The following is a 19872-nucleotide window of genomic DNA, read 5'->3' on the forward strand; positions in this document are numbered from 1 at the left end:
TCTTCAGCTTCTTTTGTTTGCAATCCATTTCGTACTTACTGTTTTTATGGCCTGTTGGGCCTGGCTAACTCTGTTACTATAAATGAACTTCAGAATGAGGTAAGTCTCATGCTATGACTGGAATTTGTAGCTACAATTCAAGATACTGACAACTGTTCTGCTAAAGGTGCGTTCTGCAAAGCTGTTTGTTACTTGAAGTAATTTACTTGTTTGGCCTGAGCAAGCTTGCTCATTACTGTCAACTCAATGAGCTAGAATTTAGAGTTGTCTTGGGGTGAGGGGATCTGAACACCATAGTTTCTTTAGAGGGTTATATAAAATTCTCAAATTAGAGACCTACCAAATATTTATTTATATCTAATCCTGGGATAACTTTATGAGTGAAAATATATGGTTTATCTGTTCGCATGCAAGATAGTCACTGTTATGGTGCAATTACAGGAGGGGCACAAGGCATCCTACCTCATGCCGTGCACTGGCTGGGTGCAGAGGAGTGCTGGGAGGCACCAGCTGGAGAATCCCCAGCTGAATCCCCAGGGGAAGAAGGCTCAATAGCAAGGGGATTGGTGGTGGGATAATGATAGGTGGTCGGAGGGAGAAGACTGGGGGGGGGGAGCTGGAGGAGCAACAGGGTTTGGTGAGCAGGAAGAGTCTGTGCCAGAGTGTAGTTCAGACTCTGAGGGTGAAACAGAGGCTGCAGAGGAAGGGGGTCAAGAGGCTTCTGAAGAATTCAGGGAGTCTTCCCCTCCTGCTGCTACCAGCTCTCTCCCCCCCCCCCCCCAGTTTCTGAGAACATGCAGAGAAAATGAAAAGAGCGGAACAGAGATCAGTTGTGTGCAGATGCAGTTTGAGACTGTGTGTGGGAAAAACACTTGAGGAGCCTTAGAGAGGGGTGGGAAGACAGGGACCTTCAGTCCTCACAACTTTGTCATTGGGGCAAGACCTACTAGGAAGGATTCCTGAGACCACTAGGCCTGAACTGTATTTAGGTTTACTTGAATAAGGATTTAATTTCACTGACATTGGTGACTTAGTGCTGACTTGTGTCTGCTCCAACCCTGACACCTCTTTTTTTGGGGGGGGGTATGCATTTGAGACACTTCACACAAACAGTAGTCTCATGAGAAACAGAAATCTTAGTGCCAGCCATGAGTAAAAAGTTTCATTGCATGTTTAATGCATGATCCACCCAGAGTTAAGCACTTTTACTGATTTCAAGGGGGGGGGGAGTTATGCACTTAAATATGCTTAGTTGTAGAAATATTGGAGTCTCATTTATTTTCTTCCTATGTACAATAAACAGCCAATAAACAATATATTTAAAACATACTTACACTGCACATCAGTACTATGGAAAATTAAGCATTTTATTCCATGTGGTCACTTTAATAAATTCATTACTAAAAATAATTTTATGCCCTGTAGTATATTACTAATCAGGACCTGCTACTGGGTTTAAGGGTTTCTCCCCTCTGTTTCGTATTTACATTGATTTCTCTAATTGGAACCAACTGATCTTTTTCCTGTATATTGATTTTTTAAACCCTAGCAGTTAACAATGATTCTAATATATTGTAACACTTTAGACCTTAATCATAGAGTGAGGGGGCCTTTGCTTGTAGCTTTTGTTTGAGTTTTAATTAAGAAGACCTTGTGTCTCCAACCCTGAGCTGTGTTTTTAATTGCTCATATGTATATCATGTAGACTTCAAAAGAAGGAAAAGACGTTTATAACAGAGAGCACAAAGGGGAGCTTTGAAATGTCTACAACCGTACAAAGTGGCATAATTAAAAACCTATGGGTGCTCCTGTGATATATAAGCCATATATATTTATAAAGTAGGCTGCGGTATACACTTGTGACTTGCCAAAAGGGATTTTGGCACTATTAGAGAAATAATCTCAATGCATCTCAAATAAACTGTAAAGAAAACTAATACGGTAATCTTTTCAGCCTTCTATTGCTCACAGAGTTCCTGTGTATTCTTGTTATCACGCTTGCTGAACCTCTGACAGCTAACCTACATTTTTCTCTTTCTGAATTCCTAATACAACTGTAATACTAATTATCCCACTTTATGCCTTCATCTGAAAGCAAGAGGCAGCACTTCTAGCAACAACTTAGTAGCACAACCTTCACAGAATGGATACCAATCCTACGCCTATCACAATTACAACATATACTCCATCTTTCCTCACAATTCTCTTCTCTGAAGAGAGTAACAGCTATTTCTATCACAAGCTATCAGCATGAAACTTGATACAGATAAAGGAATATGCACAGTATATTTTATAGTGAAAATCTCTTATGCATCAGGTCAACTCTTATCCAGCTCTTAAAATCTTGAAACTAGCACAGGCCTCTCTGTTTGCTAATTATTCTTAGGACACCGGAATTACAAACAAAAGCTTTGAACTCACTTTAATTTATCAAAGAAGAAGATCTTTGCACGGGGAATTAAAGAATTATGTGCAAGTCAAAGAGTCATACAATGCAAATGCTTTTCTGTAGTGGGTAAAGCTATGCACATCCGTCAATGTCCATCCAAAAATAGAGCATACTGTACAAAGAAAGACTGCATGTGACATTTAAGCCACAATGTGTGTAAATATAGATTATGTTCCAGTAGTATACTCCTCTAGAAATGGAAGCCAGAACACTTCACCCACTAGATTGTGACCCAGAAGCCTTCTATCTACAAGGCTGCTAGAACAATCAGGACTCTTGGAGATAGCATAACTGCCTATGTTGTGTATGGACTGGCCTCCTTTATTTGATCTTCAAAGACCCTGTATTTTGAGAGAAACCACTGGAGGCTATTTCAGTGGAACATTAGTGTGATGCTTGCAGGATTCTGCTAAGTAAGAGATTTATGTTGACATGTGAAACAAAACTAAATACAGGCTATTTGTGGTAATAAGGGGCACCATGCTTTCTGATAGTTGACTGGGAAAGTTGGAAAATGGGAGTGGGGCTTTAAATCACTGTCATTGTATACCTCAATATTTTATTTACATAAGGTATACCCACAGAAAGGAAGGAAGGAAGGAAGGAAGGAAGGAAGGAAGGAAGGAAGGAAGGAAGGAAGGAAGGTTGGTTTTGCATGTAAAATTACTGCTGGAGATATTTCTAAATAAGTCATTTTCCATTCATTAATATTGGATGGGAGCTATTTGGGAGCACTAGCCCAATGAAATTTTGATCTTTTAACTTTTGAAGAGCTGATCTCTATATGGTCTTATATACCAAAACCTTGAACTTAGCACAGTTGCAGATTGGCAGCCAAAGCAAATCTTGTAAACACGGAGTTATATGTCATGTAATTTGCCCCCACAAACAACCTATCACAAGCCATCAGCATGAAACTTGATACAGATCAAGGAATATGCACAGTGTGGGTGCATACTGAGTACCCTGTTAAACACAATCAGGTCCAGGGTGGGCTTTTTTTCAGGAGTGGCTACATTACGATACCTTCAAGGTTGCATGCACCACCTCTTCATGCAAATATGAACTCAACCAGTTATCCTCCTGCCCCACCTAGATTTAATCTGCCATAAGGGCAAAGAGCCAACAGGTAGCATCAGTGGGTGCATACTCACAACCATCTTGTTAACCTCTTCAGGCTGCAAAAACTGAAACTGATCCCACAAAACAAGGCTTGATGGAGCATTGGAAACCTCATTCAACCCTCTGAGATGTCCCAGGCTCCATCCACCAATATAAATGGCACAAGTGCTTTTGGTCTATAATAATAATAATAATAATAATAATAATAATAATAATAATAATAATAATTTATTATTTATACCCCGCCCATCTGGCTGGGCCTCCCCAGCCACTCTGGGCGGCTTCCATAAAAACCAAAAATACAGTAAAATCACACGTTAAAAACTTCCCTGAACAGGGCTGCCTTAAGATGTCTTCTGAATGTCAGGTAGTTGTTTATCGCTTTGACATCTGCTGGAAGGGCGTTCCACAGGGCGGGCGCCACTACCGAGAAGGCCCTCTGCCTGGTTCCCTGTCACTTTGCTTCTCGCAATGAGGGAACTGCCAGAAGGCCCTCGGCGCTGGACCTCAGCGTCCGGGCAGAATGATGGGGGTGGAGACGCTCCTTCAGGTATACTGGACCGAGGCCATTTAGGGCTTTAAAGGTCAGCACCAACATTTTGAATTGTGCTCGGAAACATACTGGGAGCCAATGTAGGTCTTTCAAGACCGGTGTTATATGGTCTCGGCGGCCGCTCCCAGTCACCAGTCTAGCTGCCGCATTCTGGATTAGTTGTAGTTTCCGAGTCACCTTCAAAGGTAGCCCCACGTAGAGTGCATTGCAGTAGTCCAAGTGGGAGATAACCAGAGCATGCACCACTCTGGCGAGACAGTCCGCAGGCAGATAGGGTCTCACCCTACGTACCAGATGGAGCTGGTAAACAGCTGCCTTGGACACAGATTTGACCTGTGCTTCCATGGACAGCTGTGAGTCCAAAATGACTCCCAAGCTGCGCACCTGGTCCTTGAGGGGCACAGTTACCCCATTCAGGACCAGGGAATCCTCCACACCTGCCCGCCTCCTGTCCCCCCAAAACAGTACTTCTGTCTTGTCAGGATTCAACCTCAATCTGTTAGCCTCCATCCATCCTCCAACCGCCTCCAGACACTCACACAGGACCTTCACCGCCCTCACTGGTTCTGATTTAAAAGAGAGGTAGAGCTGGGTATCATCCGCATACTGATGAACACCCAGCCCAAACCTCCTGATGATCTCTCCCAGCGGCTGCATGTAAATGTTGAAAAGCATGGGGGAGAGGACAGAACCCTAGAAAAAGAGGTGCCAGAGCTCACTATGAACATGTCCCTTGTTCTCCTATAATGGCATTGGCACTCACCTGAGAGGTGCTGGAACTGAGTAAGGTGAGTTCCGGCTGAAAAAAAACCCCTGAGTGACACCAGTCTATGGACCACCCCTAAGAAGTTCTGTTGAGCTGACATGATGGCAGTAGAAGTTGGGATTCTTTGCCGCATTCATCACCATGCAGCAGGCATAATTATGTGCTATAACATGTGCTTGGTTGCCTTCCCAATAAGGCTTTTGCCACTTACACTTTAGCCATCATCCAGCCTGCTTCATAGCACATACCTCCCCAGTATACCAGGAGGATGAATATGCTCCACAGTCTTGTAGATGATGCTCGGGAGTGATCATATATATGGCCCTCTGCATCTTGCTGCCCTACAGAGAGACAGGGCCTCATAAGGATCACCAGCTCTGTCCACTGGAAAATAACAAGAGTGTTCAGGAATTGTTGCTTATGTCCAAAAGATGATAAACATTGCACTCAAATAAATAAGCCAGCAAGCAGCTTCAACTAATTTCACTAGGATGCATGCAGAAAAGCATTGTGGTGAACTGCCTGTAGTACTACCTGCAACATAAAATTAATTGTGTCCAGGGAGTAGAGAAGCAATTTCCATCCAATGTTTGTCTTATCAAGTCTGTTATAAACAGATAGAGAATCTAATTTTAAATAAGATCACGGCAATTAAAAATCTACCTTAAGGCCAAAAAATGCACCTTCCACTATATGTCTTGTATTATGACTAATATTTTCACATCTCTTTGTTTTGGTAAACAAGGTTGGCATAGCAAACACGCAGGCACGGAAGAGCTTGGCTGCCTTTTTCCTTTTTTCCTGGCATCCTTCCCCATAACTGATCTGCCAGTATTGCAGGCCACTTTTTCAAAGCGAGAGTATGTGCTTCATTTATCCTTAAGAACAACGCCTTCTGTCTGATAAAGCAGAGAACTCCCCAGTAACAGTCAGTGCAAAGAGCAGCTCTTCCTCACAGAACCACACCTTTGTTTCTTGCTATTGAGATTCTCTATACCCCCTCCACAATCACCTAACTTGTTTCCGTCTTACAATGTTGCAGTGATTCTGGGAAGGAGGAAAGAATAACTACACAACACAAACACAATTAAGTATCTGAAGAAGTGTATCTGAAGAAGTGTGCATGCACACAAAAGCTCATACCAAGAACTAACTTAGTTGGTCTTTAAGGTGCTACTGGAAGGAATTTTTTTATTTTGTTCTGACTATGGCAGACCAACACGGCTACCTATCTGTAACTACAATTAAGTAGTAAAACCTGACAAATCCCTACATTTTCAAACAAAACACTAAGCAATGTTTTCTTGATGAAATACTGTTCAGAATCACTAACAGACTGTCCTGGAGTACATGTATTCTATAGCATGGCCATTCCTGGACAGAGTTAGCCTTGCCACAGCACTCAGGGCTTGGTAACTTCAATACTCATTTATTATAATATGTATGTTCTAGGTGGGGCTGTCCTTAATCTTGATCCAGAAGATCCAGATTACAATTCTGGTGCATGCTAAAAACTTAATTGCTCTCCATGACCTTTCCAATCTATTGATGCTAGTCTCTGTTAGAAATTTAAGTATTATTTTGCTGCTTCACTGGACTTGTATTTAATTGTGTTTCTATATGGATTTTATTGTACTGATGAACACCACCTTGAAATGTCCACATAACAGATGGTGTATAAATATCTTAATAACTAAAACATACATACACTGATTGAGAGCGGTAGCCCAAGGAAACAACTAGGAAGCATGGTTCCATGTTTGTGGTTGCGAACTATAGTATACAAAAGGGAACACTGGAGAACTCTATCCTAGGATACAAGGAACTTTTTCTCCAGAAATCCCTGGCCTCCATGTTGACTATATATATATATATTTTATAATATTTTATTTGGGTTTTTCAAACTTAAATGCAAAAATAAAAAACAGTATAACATATATCATAACATCTTTTCATAACATCTTTGGACTTCCTCCCACCTCCCGCTCCCATTTGCATCATTGCCAATTCTTGCCAGCAATTTATCATCTTGTTTACACTCTTATGTCAGATTCATTTAAGTATAATCTATAAATTCTCCAAAAGGTTTATAATTTTTCCTCAAATTTACTTATCATCTTAATTCTCACTAATTTAGTGGTGCACAATTATTTATGATCTAGCATCCTTTCTTAGCATTCAACCAAATTACAGTATTTTTTTTAAATAAATCTTGAATTTCTTCCAGTCTTCTTCGACTCTCTCCTCTCCCAGACCATGTTGACTATAGGAGGCGGCCACCTGTTTATATTATACATCATAGGACACTCCTATGCAACGTGTACCAACCAGAGAGCCAGTGTGGCGTAGTGGTTAAGAGCGGTAGACTCGTAATCTGGGTAACCGGGTTCGCGTCTCCGCTCCTCCACGTGCAGCTGCGGGGTGACCTTGGGCCAGTCACACTTCTTTGAAGTCTCTCAGCCCCACTCACCTCACAGAGTGTTTGTTGTGGGGGAGGAAGGGAAAGGAGAATGTTAGCCGCTTTGAGACTCCTTCGGGTAGTGATAAAGCGGGATATCAAATCCAAACTCTTCTTCTTCTTCTTCAAACCAGAAAGCCAATGCAGGCTTAAGAACACAACTCAACTTTGCAGAGTTCAATGAATCTGAGACAGACCAGATCCAAAAAATGAAACCCGCCTGAACACAAAATCCATAGTTCCAGAGAAGGCTCCTCACTAAAAAGCTATTTACTTCACCACAAGCAGAGAAGTCCTATTAGTATTCTTGGAAAGTCAGGGGTAAACATCAATAGGACTTTTTGCACTATTTAAAAAATCTGCTTTTCAAAATACAATATGGTGTCTAATTTATACTCTACCTTTAATTTCTCCAAGGAGTTCACTTGTGTTTAATCTTTCCATTTTCTCCTTCCAGTCTTTAGAAAGTAACTTTTCTACGCAAGATGAATCTATGAAAACAAGAGGGGAGAGAAAGCGTTAATAAAAACTTAAAAGTTTGTGAAATCAACATGCAGGTATTTTGAGCTGCTGCACAATAAAATAAGTATTTTGCACTGAACAATCTAACTTCCTGCACAACGCCCGCATCATACCATCTGCTGCCGCTGTACTTGCAGCCAATCGGAAGCCATGCTTTGGTTTCCAAACATTTTGGAAGTCAAACGGACTTCCAGAATGGATTCTGTTTGACTTCTGAGGTACAGCTGTATTGTCCCTGGACCTGGCCTTACCTACTTAAAATGCATCTCCCCCCCCCCCCCCCCCGATTTGAACTACTGAAGGATCAATAAATCCCACATATAAAGGAAGAAATGTCTGGGAAAACACTGTGATGGGGGAAGATGTCATATGAATGCCCCTATGTTAACAGGCAGACACTCTGATGTGAATCCACATTTTGCTCCAGTGTGGACAAATCCCAAGGGTTACGTGTTGCCATTTTATCACAATAAAAGTTACAGTACAATCTTTATACAAGTTTTGGTTGCAACACTGTAGAAGTGTCTTTGGAAGGACAGCACAGCTTATGCATCCCTGCACCCCCAAGTAATATTTTAGTAGGGAAAGCCAATATACTAATTATATCCTTTCAAAAAAGAGCAAAATTAAGAAGCACTAAGTTGTAATAGACAGCATTAAAATACTTGATACACAATAAAACAAATAATTTAATTTTAACAATTACAAGCCTTTATTATTTTTATGAGTTTTGGCCAGATAATAGAAGAATCAACAAATAACCACCAATTATCGATAGAACATTATAATTTGTCCTTTTCTGTGATATCATCAGTTTAAAAAGCTGCATCTCTTGTGCCCTGCCAAAAACGAAGAACGCTGGCTTTATATTGATATTTACAGAAAGTTAACAATAAAATATTTAAAGTAGGATACTTTTGCCCAGTTTATGACAATACAGAATTAGAGCAAAATGAATCAAGGAACAAAAAGATATGCCTGATTTTTAAGGCACCTTTTATGTAGTTGTATTTTTAAAACTTATATAAATAGAGAAGCATTAAACACACACACAAATGACAAGGAATATTTATTTATTTATTTATTTATTTATTTATTTATTTAGCTAGCTAGCTAGCTAGCTAGCTATCTCTCTTCTCTTGATAACATATACAAAACAAAGCTTTCTTTTCTTTTATCGACAAATGGCAATTGTCTGAAAACATCTTGACAGCTCAGCCGTGATATATCTCCCTATATCAGGTTGTGGCCAATGAAAGCACAATCCAAATCTTTGAGGTTAGGCAAGATCTGAAATCTCAGAAAACAGAAATAATATTAAGAAAGTGCAGCTTCTGCTAAAACTGCAGTGCTGGAAAGGAGCAGCCTGAAAAATGCATAGTTGCCTAACCCAAAGATTATCTGTTGTCAAACAAATCAAGAACCTGTCCTTCTACAGTTTGAATTTGTAAGTTTCTATATGTACACAGAAGGTTAGATCCAATGTTAATAGAGCACTGGAATAAAGAGTCTTAAGGTACTTATTAAGTCTATGGATTTCAAGAGTCTACTCTGAGTATGGCTAACACTGGATACACCATAGTTTGATTAGGGGAAGAGATTACAAAATCCAGTATGAGTGTCAAGGGAGCAATCCAGAGGAAATAAAACAGATGGTCCAATTAAATCAATGGGACTTGATAAACAGTTGGGGAAAAGTATGTTCCAGGCAGACTGAACATTTCGAGTTTCTGCTCAGCACAAACGACCAAAAGTTACACCTTACATAATTTCTAAAGAATGTGTGAGCATTTTTTCAAGATGCTGGACACAATGGAGGGAGCATTAGTTCCACAAAAATAAACAAATAAAGCCCAATATATTTAGAACTGGGTTCCTACAGCCGACCAGTTCTGTCCTTTCCTGCAGGGTTAGGGTTAGGCACAGCTTCCCTGGCCACAAGGGCTTCCCTATTTATTTAAAAGGAGCTGGGGGGGTCCATTGCAGTAAATGTGGAAAGGCCCTCATACATTAGTGGTATGCAAAAAATGGAATGCTGAGAGAACTCTGGGTTGGTATCTATATAGAAATTATCATTGTGTTAATAAGAATTAGTAATTTATAGTTATTTATAATTTATAGTAATTTAGTGTTATCCTGATTACTACGAATTGAAAATGGTTACAGTTTGAAATGCTGTGTAGTATGGTTTCACTAACTGTACAGGTCATTGATCACTTTTTAATGTATTGTAAATTGTTTGTGGCCATTAACAAAGGGCAGTCTATAAATGAAATTATTAATAAGAAGAATATTGTTATGAGTTGAGGTGGGCTAGATCCTCCTAAATGTGCCATGATTTAGTAAAAGTGAGAACTGATTAAGCTTTGTTTAAGTTTTGCCAAATGTGGAAACCTCCTGGATTTAGCTATGCTAATGAGCCAAGCCAGCTCTGCAGAGTTAACTGCATGGGACATTAAAGGTAAAGGGACCCGTGACCGTTAGCTCCAGTCATGGCTGACTCTGGGGTTGCGGCGCTCATCTTGCTTTATTGGCCGAGGGAGCCGGCGTACAGCTTCCGGGTCATGTGGCCAGCATGACTAAGCCACTTCTGGTGAACCAGAGCAGCGCACAGAAATGCCGTTTACCTTCCCGCCGGAGCAGTACCTATTTATCTACTTGCACTTTGACGTGCTTTTGAACTGCTAGGTTGGCAGGAGCAGGGACCCAGCAACAGGAGCTCACCCCATCACAGGGATTCGAACCACCGACCTTCTGATCGGCAGGTCCTAGGCTCTGTGGTTTAACCCACAGCACCACCCACGTCCCGGGATGGGACATTCGCAGGGGACAAAGGGCAGTGATGGCCCATCAAGGAAACCATCACAGCCAGGCAAATGGGGTTGGGGCCCTTCATCGCTGGGTGCTAGTGAGCAAAGGCCAGGTTGAAGGTTTCAGCTCTAAATGATGTAGCCTGGCAGAGGTCCTTGGACTCAGTTAGTAATCAGAAGGAGAAGAAGGGGCAGAACTCCAAATGAGCTGGGGATGACAGGCTGAAACAAAGAGACACAGAGGATGGCTTTTCCCCCTCCTTTGAATCCAATGCTGCCCTTAGGGGGGAAGCCAGATCCTCACAGGATGTGAATGTTCTGCAGTCCCTCCATCTAGGTGCAGGTTATATATCTGCATAAATAAAATCACGTATCATAAAGATACCACAGTCGCTGTGCCTTATTCCCAAAAGAAAACACAAACCCTGGGTAAGTGCCTAGAACCCCTGGAATCTTGTACCACTCATGGAGATTAAGGTGGTGTGTAACAGTACTGGTAAAATTGGAATTATGACCCCATTTCAAAGTGACTACAAAAACCATGCACTCTCCAACCTGATGGATTCCTGTTTATAAATATTTCTTGATTCTATGCCATGGGCAAATGTATCATTTTTGTATGTGCTTAGTGTAACAAGTCCATCTGTGCCAGTAAATGGTAAAGGTTAAAGGACCCCTGGACCGTTAAGTCCAATCAAAGGCGACTATGGGATACGGCGCTCATCTCACTTCAGGCCGAGGAAGCCAGCATTTGTCCACAGACAGCTTTCCAAATCATGTGGCCAGCATGACTAAACTGCTTCTGGCACAATGGAACACCATGACAGAAACCAGAGCGCACGAAAATGCCATTTACCTTCCCGCCGCAGCGGTACCTATTTATCTACTTGCACTTCTAGGTTGGGAGAAGCTAGGACAGAACAATGAAAGCTCACCCCATCACATGCATTCGAACCGCCGACTTTCCGATCGGCAAGCTCAAGTGTTTCAGTGGTTTAGACCACAGCGCCACCCGTGTCCCTGTCTGTGCCACAACATGGGTTTATTTAAAAATGCCCTGACCTATAAGCTGCAGTATTATCAAGCAATTGATCTGAATTTGGAAATCTGCTATCAAAAATCCTACCCACTGTAAGGAGAGCTTTGCTGGATTGGGTCAATGACCCATCTACACCAGCACTCTGTTCTCACAGTGACTTGCCAAATGCCTATGGAAAGCCGGCAAGCAAGACTTGAGTGGAACAGTCCTTTCCCAAGTTATGATTCCCAGCAACTTGCATTCAGAGGCAAACTTCCTCTAACAGTCGAAGTACTGCATAGTTATTGTGGTTAGTAGCCCCTGATGGTCTTAGCCTCCAAATGAAGCAGAGCTCAGATTCCTAACAAAGCAGAGTTTAGACATGCACATGTACACCACGTTTCTTCTGAGTGTTTATGATTGTCTATAAATTATTCTTTCTGTGGAACAATGAGATAAATCATGTCTCCTTTATTAGTAAGCTCTGGCCCTCTTTGAGTAGCTTTTTATGATTACAAGTGTACTGAAGTTTTCTTTTTCAGTGACAACAGAAACAAAACAGCCAAAACAAACAAACAAAACCTCTGAAAACTATGGCAAAGAAAAGCTATGCCTATTGCCAATACTCAATTTTATCTCTAACTACACAGGACCCAGGACATATTCTTAGTACCAGATGACCAGGTGCCAAGCTAGAAAGCAAAGCGTGGTGGGGAGGGTTCTGTGGTAATGAGGTCATGCCCTCGGACATTTTCCTTAAAACCTGAGTGAAATCCCATATTGCACACACTCAGAAGGCATCTTCATTACTGTTTCACAGGCCTATTTAATCTAATTGTGAATGTCTCTTTAACAGGAAATAATGGTACTAAGGCTCAACTCTTAATGAATGTGTGAAGTAGCATGCGATTAAATAAGTTGTCAAATCCTAGCCTCACAAGGACTTTGAAAGATAACTAAAATGAACACTAGGCTGGAGAAGCACTAGCTTAAGTACCTTAGCTTAAGGTACTGATCTGCAGTTCATGCGCACATGTAAGAAAACCCACAGTGACTAATGATTTGTTGCTATGAGAACTTTGGTTGGGAAGCGGGTTTGAAGTGTAAGAAATAAATAGCACCAGAAGAAAACCCCGAAAGCTTGTATATGTGATCATCTGGTTTATTGCTGAGCTCATCCATGTGTGCTGGTACAATTTTATGCAATTGCTGATTTTAAGGTGTTAAAATGACACCGTCTCAGGGCGGCATCACTGGGAAGAGAAAGGGGAAGTGATAAAAAAATAAAAATGAGAAACCCCCAAATTCACTACAATGCTTTTTAAGAGATAATGTGAGCTCCAGGTTTAAAAAAAGAAAGAAAGATGAAAAGCATGTCTCTGTGATCAGAGGGCATGATGAAAACAATTAACATTTATCCACTGAGTAATCAATCAGTTTTGGAATGGAAAGAATCTCTGACTGCCAATGAAGAACAAGTGTTCTGGCTATCAAGGTCTTAAGTTCTTCTGACTAAATCAAAGTCATCTTGATCCTATCAAGGGTTGGTTTCTCCCACACGCCACCCCCCCCATCCACTACAATCCCAATCTTGTGACCTTCAACAAGTGAAGAAGCCCAGTTCTACCTTTCCTGAGTACTATGACCTTCCAGTGGCCTGCATCCATCTACATAGGGTTCGTCCACCCCCAGGTTATTTTTAATTTACTGAAGTAGCCCTCACATTACTTTCTTTGACATACAGATATGAAGAATGCATTCATGCCATGTGTGTGTTTTGCTTTTTATGGTAAAAGTCAGACATAAAAGAAAGCCTAAATGTGTGCGTGCCGTAGCAAAACTTCAAAGCCCTGACTGTCAGACATTATTATTTCAAATCAGCTCTGACTTTTTGAGACTCAATAAAACACTATAGTACACAGTGGCATATTTATAACATCCATATCAATGGTAAGTGTGATCAACTGTCTTACTCTCACTGCTTTGAGAAGCCCACTTTCTTTCTTTCTTTTATAAGCAGCTTCTTTCAAAACATGTTGTAACAATACTGTAAACTGATAATTATTGCTGATATGAGTTCTAAAACATGACTTGTTTTGCATACAATCATTTCCTTATCCAGGTGGTACACAGTGACAGAAGACAAAAGCACATTTATTTATTAATAATGATGGCAAATGTATGGTAGATTTATAAGCAATAAATAGATATTATTCAGGAAAACATTTCAATCACATTGACTTGTTTATTTGTTTTTGTCTTAGTACATATAAAATATATTAGAGTATCAGGAGAAGTCTGGGTGGGAGAGAAGGGAATTCTAACTAGATCTAAAACACAAGCAATGATTTCAAAACATGAATAACCCTCAATATATTAACATTTGTAGTACAAAAACAATGAAGTCTTGCCTATTTTTATCACCTGATAACTGTCATAATACAACAAAATACAACAGAATGCAGAACAATCATTATATTTTCAAACAGACAGAGATTGTTGCAGTTTCCCTTCTTTTTAGGAGACCCTCATTGAAGGCCCAATTCCCATATTAATTATGCCACATCAATTTCATATGGTGAATATTTTATGTGAATGCACCATTACGTGACTGGAGGTGTTGATTTGCCACAGTGGAGTGAACTCTAGCAGATTTTCCCCAGACATGATTAACACTAGGTTTCATTCAACGGAAACACAGCAAAATGGAGCATGGTCATACCAGGTCTGGGCAACTTTACCCCCCACAAAACATTACAAAATGATATCACTTAGGTGACTGGCCAGCAACAAAGCAGCAGCAACAGCAGCAACCATTAGACCATACTACGTGCATAGTGCTCTGCCATACATACTTAGGATGCATAGCTTCTCATATCTGACTCATACTTAGGATGCATGGCTTCTCAAATCAGCTCAATCCTCAGTATAGTTAAGCTAAACTACCTACCACAAAGATAGCCAATGTGAACCCTCCAGATGTTGTTGGACTCAAATTACCATCTGGCACGGCTAATGTTAGGAAAGATGGGTGTTGTAGTCCAACAGTATCTGGAGGTACCACTTTCTGTTTGCCTGTGTTCATTTGGGGGGTTTGCACCACACCTAAAGTGCAGTACTACAGGGGAGAGAGGACTCAGTGCCATGGAGGCATCCAATACCGCTGCAGAGATTGCTGTGCGAGAAACACTACTGCCAGTGGCGTTGCCACCAGCAATAGGCAACATAAGGCCACAAAATAGGACGTTATGAGGGTAGTACGGGATCCCAAACTAATATTTATCCAAGAGATTAGAATGGTACATGTCACATTAACTGTATTTTTTGATAGACACAAAACATATGAAGGATGCATGCATGGTGAATTTTCAAAACAGGAGACAAATAATTGAGGTTCAAAAGATGATGGCTCCAGTGAATTTGCTTCCTTATATAAAAAATTGAGTTAATCAAGGAGTGTGTTGCCTGTTCTAGCAAAACTATGAAGTCATGCATTATTAGGAAGTACTGATGAAAGAAAAAGAGGAGGAGGAGGAGGAGGAGGAAGAGGTTGGTCCACCAAAATATCTCACTGAATTGATGTGATTTCCCCCACTGCCTACAGCAGCACAGGCAGCCAAGCATAGCTGGGGGTCTGCAGACCCACCTAGTCTACCTGCTGTGGGATCAACTACTTGCACTGTTCTAATAAAAGGCTTTATTTCAGTTTTTATAAAAACATAATGAAGAGCAGTCATACAATTCATCTCCATGTATCTTACATATTGCAGCTCCCCACTACTAGATGCTGCTGCAACTGATCCAAACAGCTGCGGTAGCACCAGCAACAGAGACTGTGGGGGCTAAAGTAGAGGGAGGTAGTGAGGTACATGGGTGCATGATACAGAAGAGTTCTGGAGCTGGAACTAAATCAGCGTGGTTTTTCCTAACTGCAATTATTGTCAGTAAGCATATGTACCCAAGGCAGGGCCTTAAAACAAGAAATCTTCTGAATCCATAGCTGTCAACTTACAGATTTGAAAATAAGGGACCAGCAGCCTTGAAAATAAGGGACCAGCAGCCAAAATAAGGGACCTGCAGCCTCACCTGTCCCAGGCACTCTAGTCTTCCTGTCCTCCTGCAATCTGGTCAAACTCATGTTGGTAGCTTCGAGAACACAGTCCAACCAACTTTGTAACCAGAGGTTCAACTGAATAGAATCTGAATCACATGCACCACAAGGCCTATGCAGCCTCAACTTAAGATGGCTCCCCGGCCTGGCTTTGCACTGCAAAGTTTGCAGCAGCACGTGCAACAAAATGGCGTCCAGCATTCAAAAACCCTCTCAGCTTGCATTATCTAGCCACACACAAGGCATGCAAGCTCCACCCCCCGGTCGTTCTTAGACTTCTTATTGGGTGAGCAACACAGCCAAGCAACACAGTTGGAGCCTCCCTCCTCCCTGGCCGGCAGGGAGGGAGGGAGAGGAGCTGCTTCCTTTGAAATTTAAGGGACATCATTTAAGGGACATTTAAGGGACATCTATCAATAAGGGACAGCAGCGGGACATGGTGCTGGAATAAGGGACTGTCCCTTCAAATAAGGGACACTTGACAGCTATGTCTGAATCTGCAGGTCCTAATACATCTTTCCCTTGTTGGCAAAAAATATTTTCCCTTAAAATGGTAAAATTAGAACCGTTCAGAGCTTTGAGAGTTGCCTTAGACTTTTAATTAAAACTCTGTAAGCCCACTAAAAATAATTAGGCACTAAAAATGCATTCGTTTTACTCTGAATTCCACACATATTCCCAAACTATTACTAGCTCTCACTTGAAACTCTGGTCTTTCCGAATCCAAAGGCTGTGATATAAATACTGGCTGTTGCCAGGCTTGTAATCTAAGCTGAGCCTGACTGAGAAAAAGAGCTTGCGGGCTACACCAAGAAATCCCAGAATGGTTTGCTTAAAAAAAAAAAGTGAATCTCTCGTGAAAACTTCAATGCACATAGATAAAATACCACACACTGCCTATGTGCCCTCCCTCCCCCCATCTTGTTTCCATCTCGACATACAGGGAGAGCCTAAGATTCAGCCCTGACCTTTATTACTTTAATTTATTTATTAAAAAACAAAACCTTTCACCTTTCAGATGTTTTTGTTCTCCTAAAATAGCTCATACAATGCTATATTCCTCTTTATTTTTAGCAGAGAAAGAAGAGAAAGCATGCTTTCCCATACAGCAAGGCACAGATATAAACATCAACACAGATGCTCTGTGAGAGAGAGCTGGGCTTCTCAGGCACTTGATCATTAAGGAATGCACCAACTGTTTTAGATAATCTTGTGCCAGCTCAAATTCTGCTCCACACTCCCCTCTGGGAGTGGTCAGTCTTGTCCTGCTCCTAATTTTTCATTTTCCTCACTCCTCCAGGCTTTTTTTCCCTTCTTCACTTCAAGAACAGAGGGGGAAGGGGTGCACTGTGCAGCAAATGAAAGAAAAGAAAAGAAAAGAAAAGAAAAGAAAAGAAAAGAAAAGAAAAGAAAAGAAAAGAAAAGAACATACTTCCCCAAACAGAGCAAAACTTTGAGACAATTAACCCTCCCTTCTTCTTTCAGATAAATTACTAAGTATCAAATGCAATCTGTTTCCTTTGTTTACTCAATATGAACAATTTGTAAATGACTCAAGGATAAAATTCAGAAAATGTCGTTTTAAATTAGAACCATTATAAACATGCTAATGATTGCTCAACTAAAACATGCAGGATCAGTGTGAATAAATACATTTAGTTCCCTGAGAAAATACAGTTGTATTGCCACAGAACTATTTGGACATTATATGATTTACTCCCATAAAATGTTGATTCCATGAGCATTGTACCAGGCAAAATCCATTGGGAGCTTTCCAAAATGTCAGCACAACTGCTTAGATGCACCGTCTTGGCACATTAACAGGCCAAAATTATATTTTGAACCTGTCAAAACAAAATGTACATTTCATTCTTCTCCTTTATCTTCCATTATGGAATGAATTTGTATATTATATTGCCCTTATTCACTTAAATGCATCCTCCTGAACTATTTACCTAACAGTGTTGATAAGCAGCACTATTTCACATAACCACCATTTTCGACCCAAGAGAAAACTTAATTCCCATTATTTAATTTCCAGAGTAACCTGTAATGTTGGAGAAATGTAGCCTCAGAATTCACAAAACAGCAATCAATGATACTTGGATAAAAAGAGAGCACAATTTACTAGCAATTCTTGAGCAGATGAATATATGAATTGACACTTTCAGCAAGTACTATGCATCTAATTGTTCTTTCCTATCATATATCATATTTCTTAAGGTACAGTAACCAAAAGAATTTATAGTATCTCCTATTTTAAGAAGCCAGCATGCTTACTGAGTCCTTAAAGATTCAGCTATATCCATTTTTCTTTTAATAAATAGATATTAACTTCCATGATGACACATTATAGTTTACGTCTATGAAAGGCAACATAAACTGGTTCATGTTATTTTTATTGCCATCTGCTCTGCACTAGGATTTATGCTCTTTCAATTATTTGTCACTTTTTCACAAAATGTCTCAAAGCAACTTACAAAGTAAAAACAAAAGAAGTCAAAATTGTGTACACATATAGGCATTGTTGCAATCAACCATGGAATTATTTTCTAACAAGATAAATTTAAAATAGCTGAAATAATTCAAGCAGTGGATTATTCTTTTCTTCTGAAACAATAAAACTCATATCGTAAGGGGTTTCCCTAGAAATATTAAGCTTCCCTCCACCTTTTTAGCATAAGTGTGGCACAACCAATATGTTTACATACTTTAAGATCTTGTGTTACCATGCTACCTATGGCATGCCAACAGCTGGGGAGAACATGCTCATTTCAGCAGCACAGGCTCAGAAATATGTGGGGTATACTCATTCCACCAACCCTCTCAATACACCACCCAAGAGAAGTGGCTCATGATTGGTCTGGGTTCTCTGTGCTCCCTGTGATTATCCTAGAGTCACAGGTCTACAGATATATTGGTCTTATGTCAAACATTTCCAACACTGGCTGCCCAAGAGAAGTTGGGGATCCTGTGACTGCCTGAAAGTTACAGTGGAATGATCCTGGAGTGACGGTCCTTTTCCTCTTGGAGTGCACATTCACAAAATCTTTAAAAGCTGAGCACAAATCACACACATCATCACCATGGTGCACCCCAGGGTTCTGACAAAGGGAAACTTAAAAGGCTAGGAAACACACTAAATAAAAATACACAACCAGGTATCAGGAAATATAATTCTTAATGTTTGCAAGAAACCCATCACCCATCTCCCACAAATAATACCTTAAAAATATAAAAACACTTACTATGAAAAAGAATGCCTAAAGCGGGGATCCTGCCAAAGGTTTCCTTTTGTATGTTAAAATATACAAAGGACAACATAATAAGCTCTTGATTTGAAATTACTTCAAATGAGGATAAGAAAGAATGAAAACAATAGCTACAATCTCATCTTTGTTTATAGTTTTCCAAGGTCTCGTCAGCTCATAAGTGGAGTTCTTACCAGAACACCCTGGCAAAATTATCCCTTCACCTCTTCTGAAAAGTAGACATGGTTTCAAGTGCCAGGACATTATTACAGCACTGCAGAAAAAAAACTGCTTGCTATTAAGGTAAATGCTGCAGGCTTTGAGGTGCATCATTACAGAACCTGAGGTATAAAAGGAAAAAAGGATGACTGCCTTTTAGAAACCCAGAATTTGGTCCTTTTAAGATTACTTCTCACATTGAAATGCACAGGTGTCTTTCATAATTCTCAGGAATTATGACAACATATACATATGAAGATAATGCCAAAACTGTCACATACTCTAATAAAGACAAGACATGTATGTGTCACGAGTGGGAATCCGAGCTTGAGAACTGTGCTCAGTAAATGCTATGCCTATGGCTGACATTTTGCTGCCTGAGGCAAAGGACAGGATTGCCATCCCCCTGCATCATTCCAGAATGCAGAAACCCAGCAGACTGGCAGCTGAAACAGCATCTTAGTATGCACCTAAGAGCAGCAGCCTAGCTCAGGGGGCACAAGGTAGACCACATGACGTACACAGATCTCTCTACCAGCACTTCATTGCCACTCACACTCTGCTCTGCCTGCCGCTTGCCTGATTGTCAATTC

General features: G+C 40.6%; 1 protein-coding gene across 14 annotated transcripts in view; it reads right to left on the reverse strand.

Moving 5' to 3' along the window:
* SOX6 (SRY-box transcription factor 6) overlaps positions 1-19872 on the reverse strand; it is a 481944-nt gene that overhangs the window by 189148 nt on the left and 272924 nt on the right. For all 14 annotated transcript variants that reach the window (XM_081840681.1, XM_081840683.1, XM_081840680.1 and 11 more), the window contains one exon: positions 7750-7839. In XM_081840681.1, the coding sequence (XP_081696807.1) occupies positions 7750-7839 (90 nt within the window). The remainder of the gene's footprint in view (positions 1-7749; positions 7840-19872) is intronic.

Source organism: Podarcis erhardii (assembly GCF_964252035.2).
Source record: "Podarcis erhardii genome assembly, chromosome: 1".
Lineage (NCBI taxonomy): Eukaryota > Metazoa > Chordata > Lepidosauria > Squamata > Lacertidae > Podarcis > Podarcis erhardii.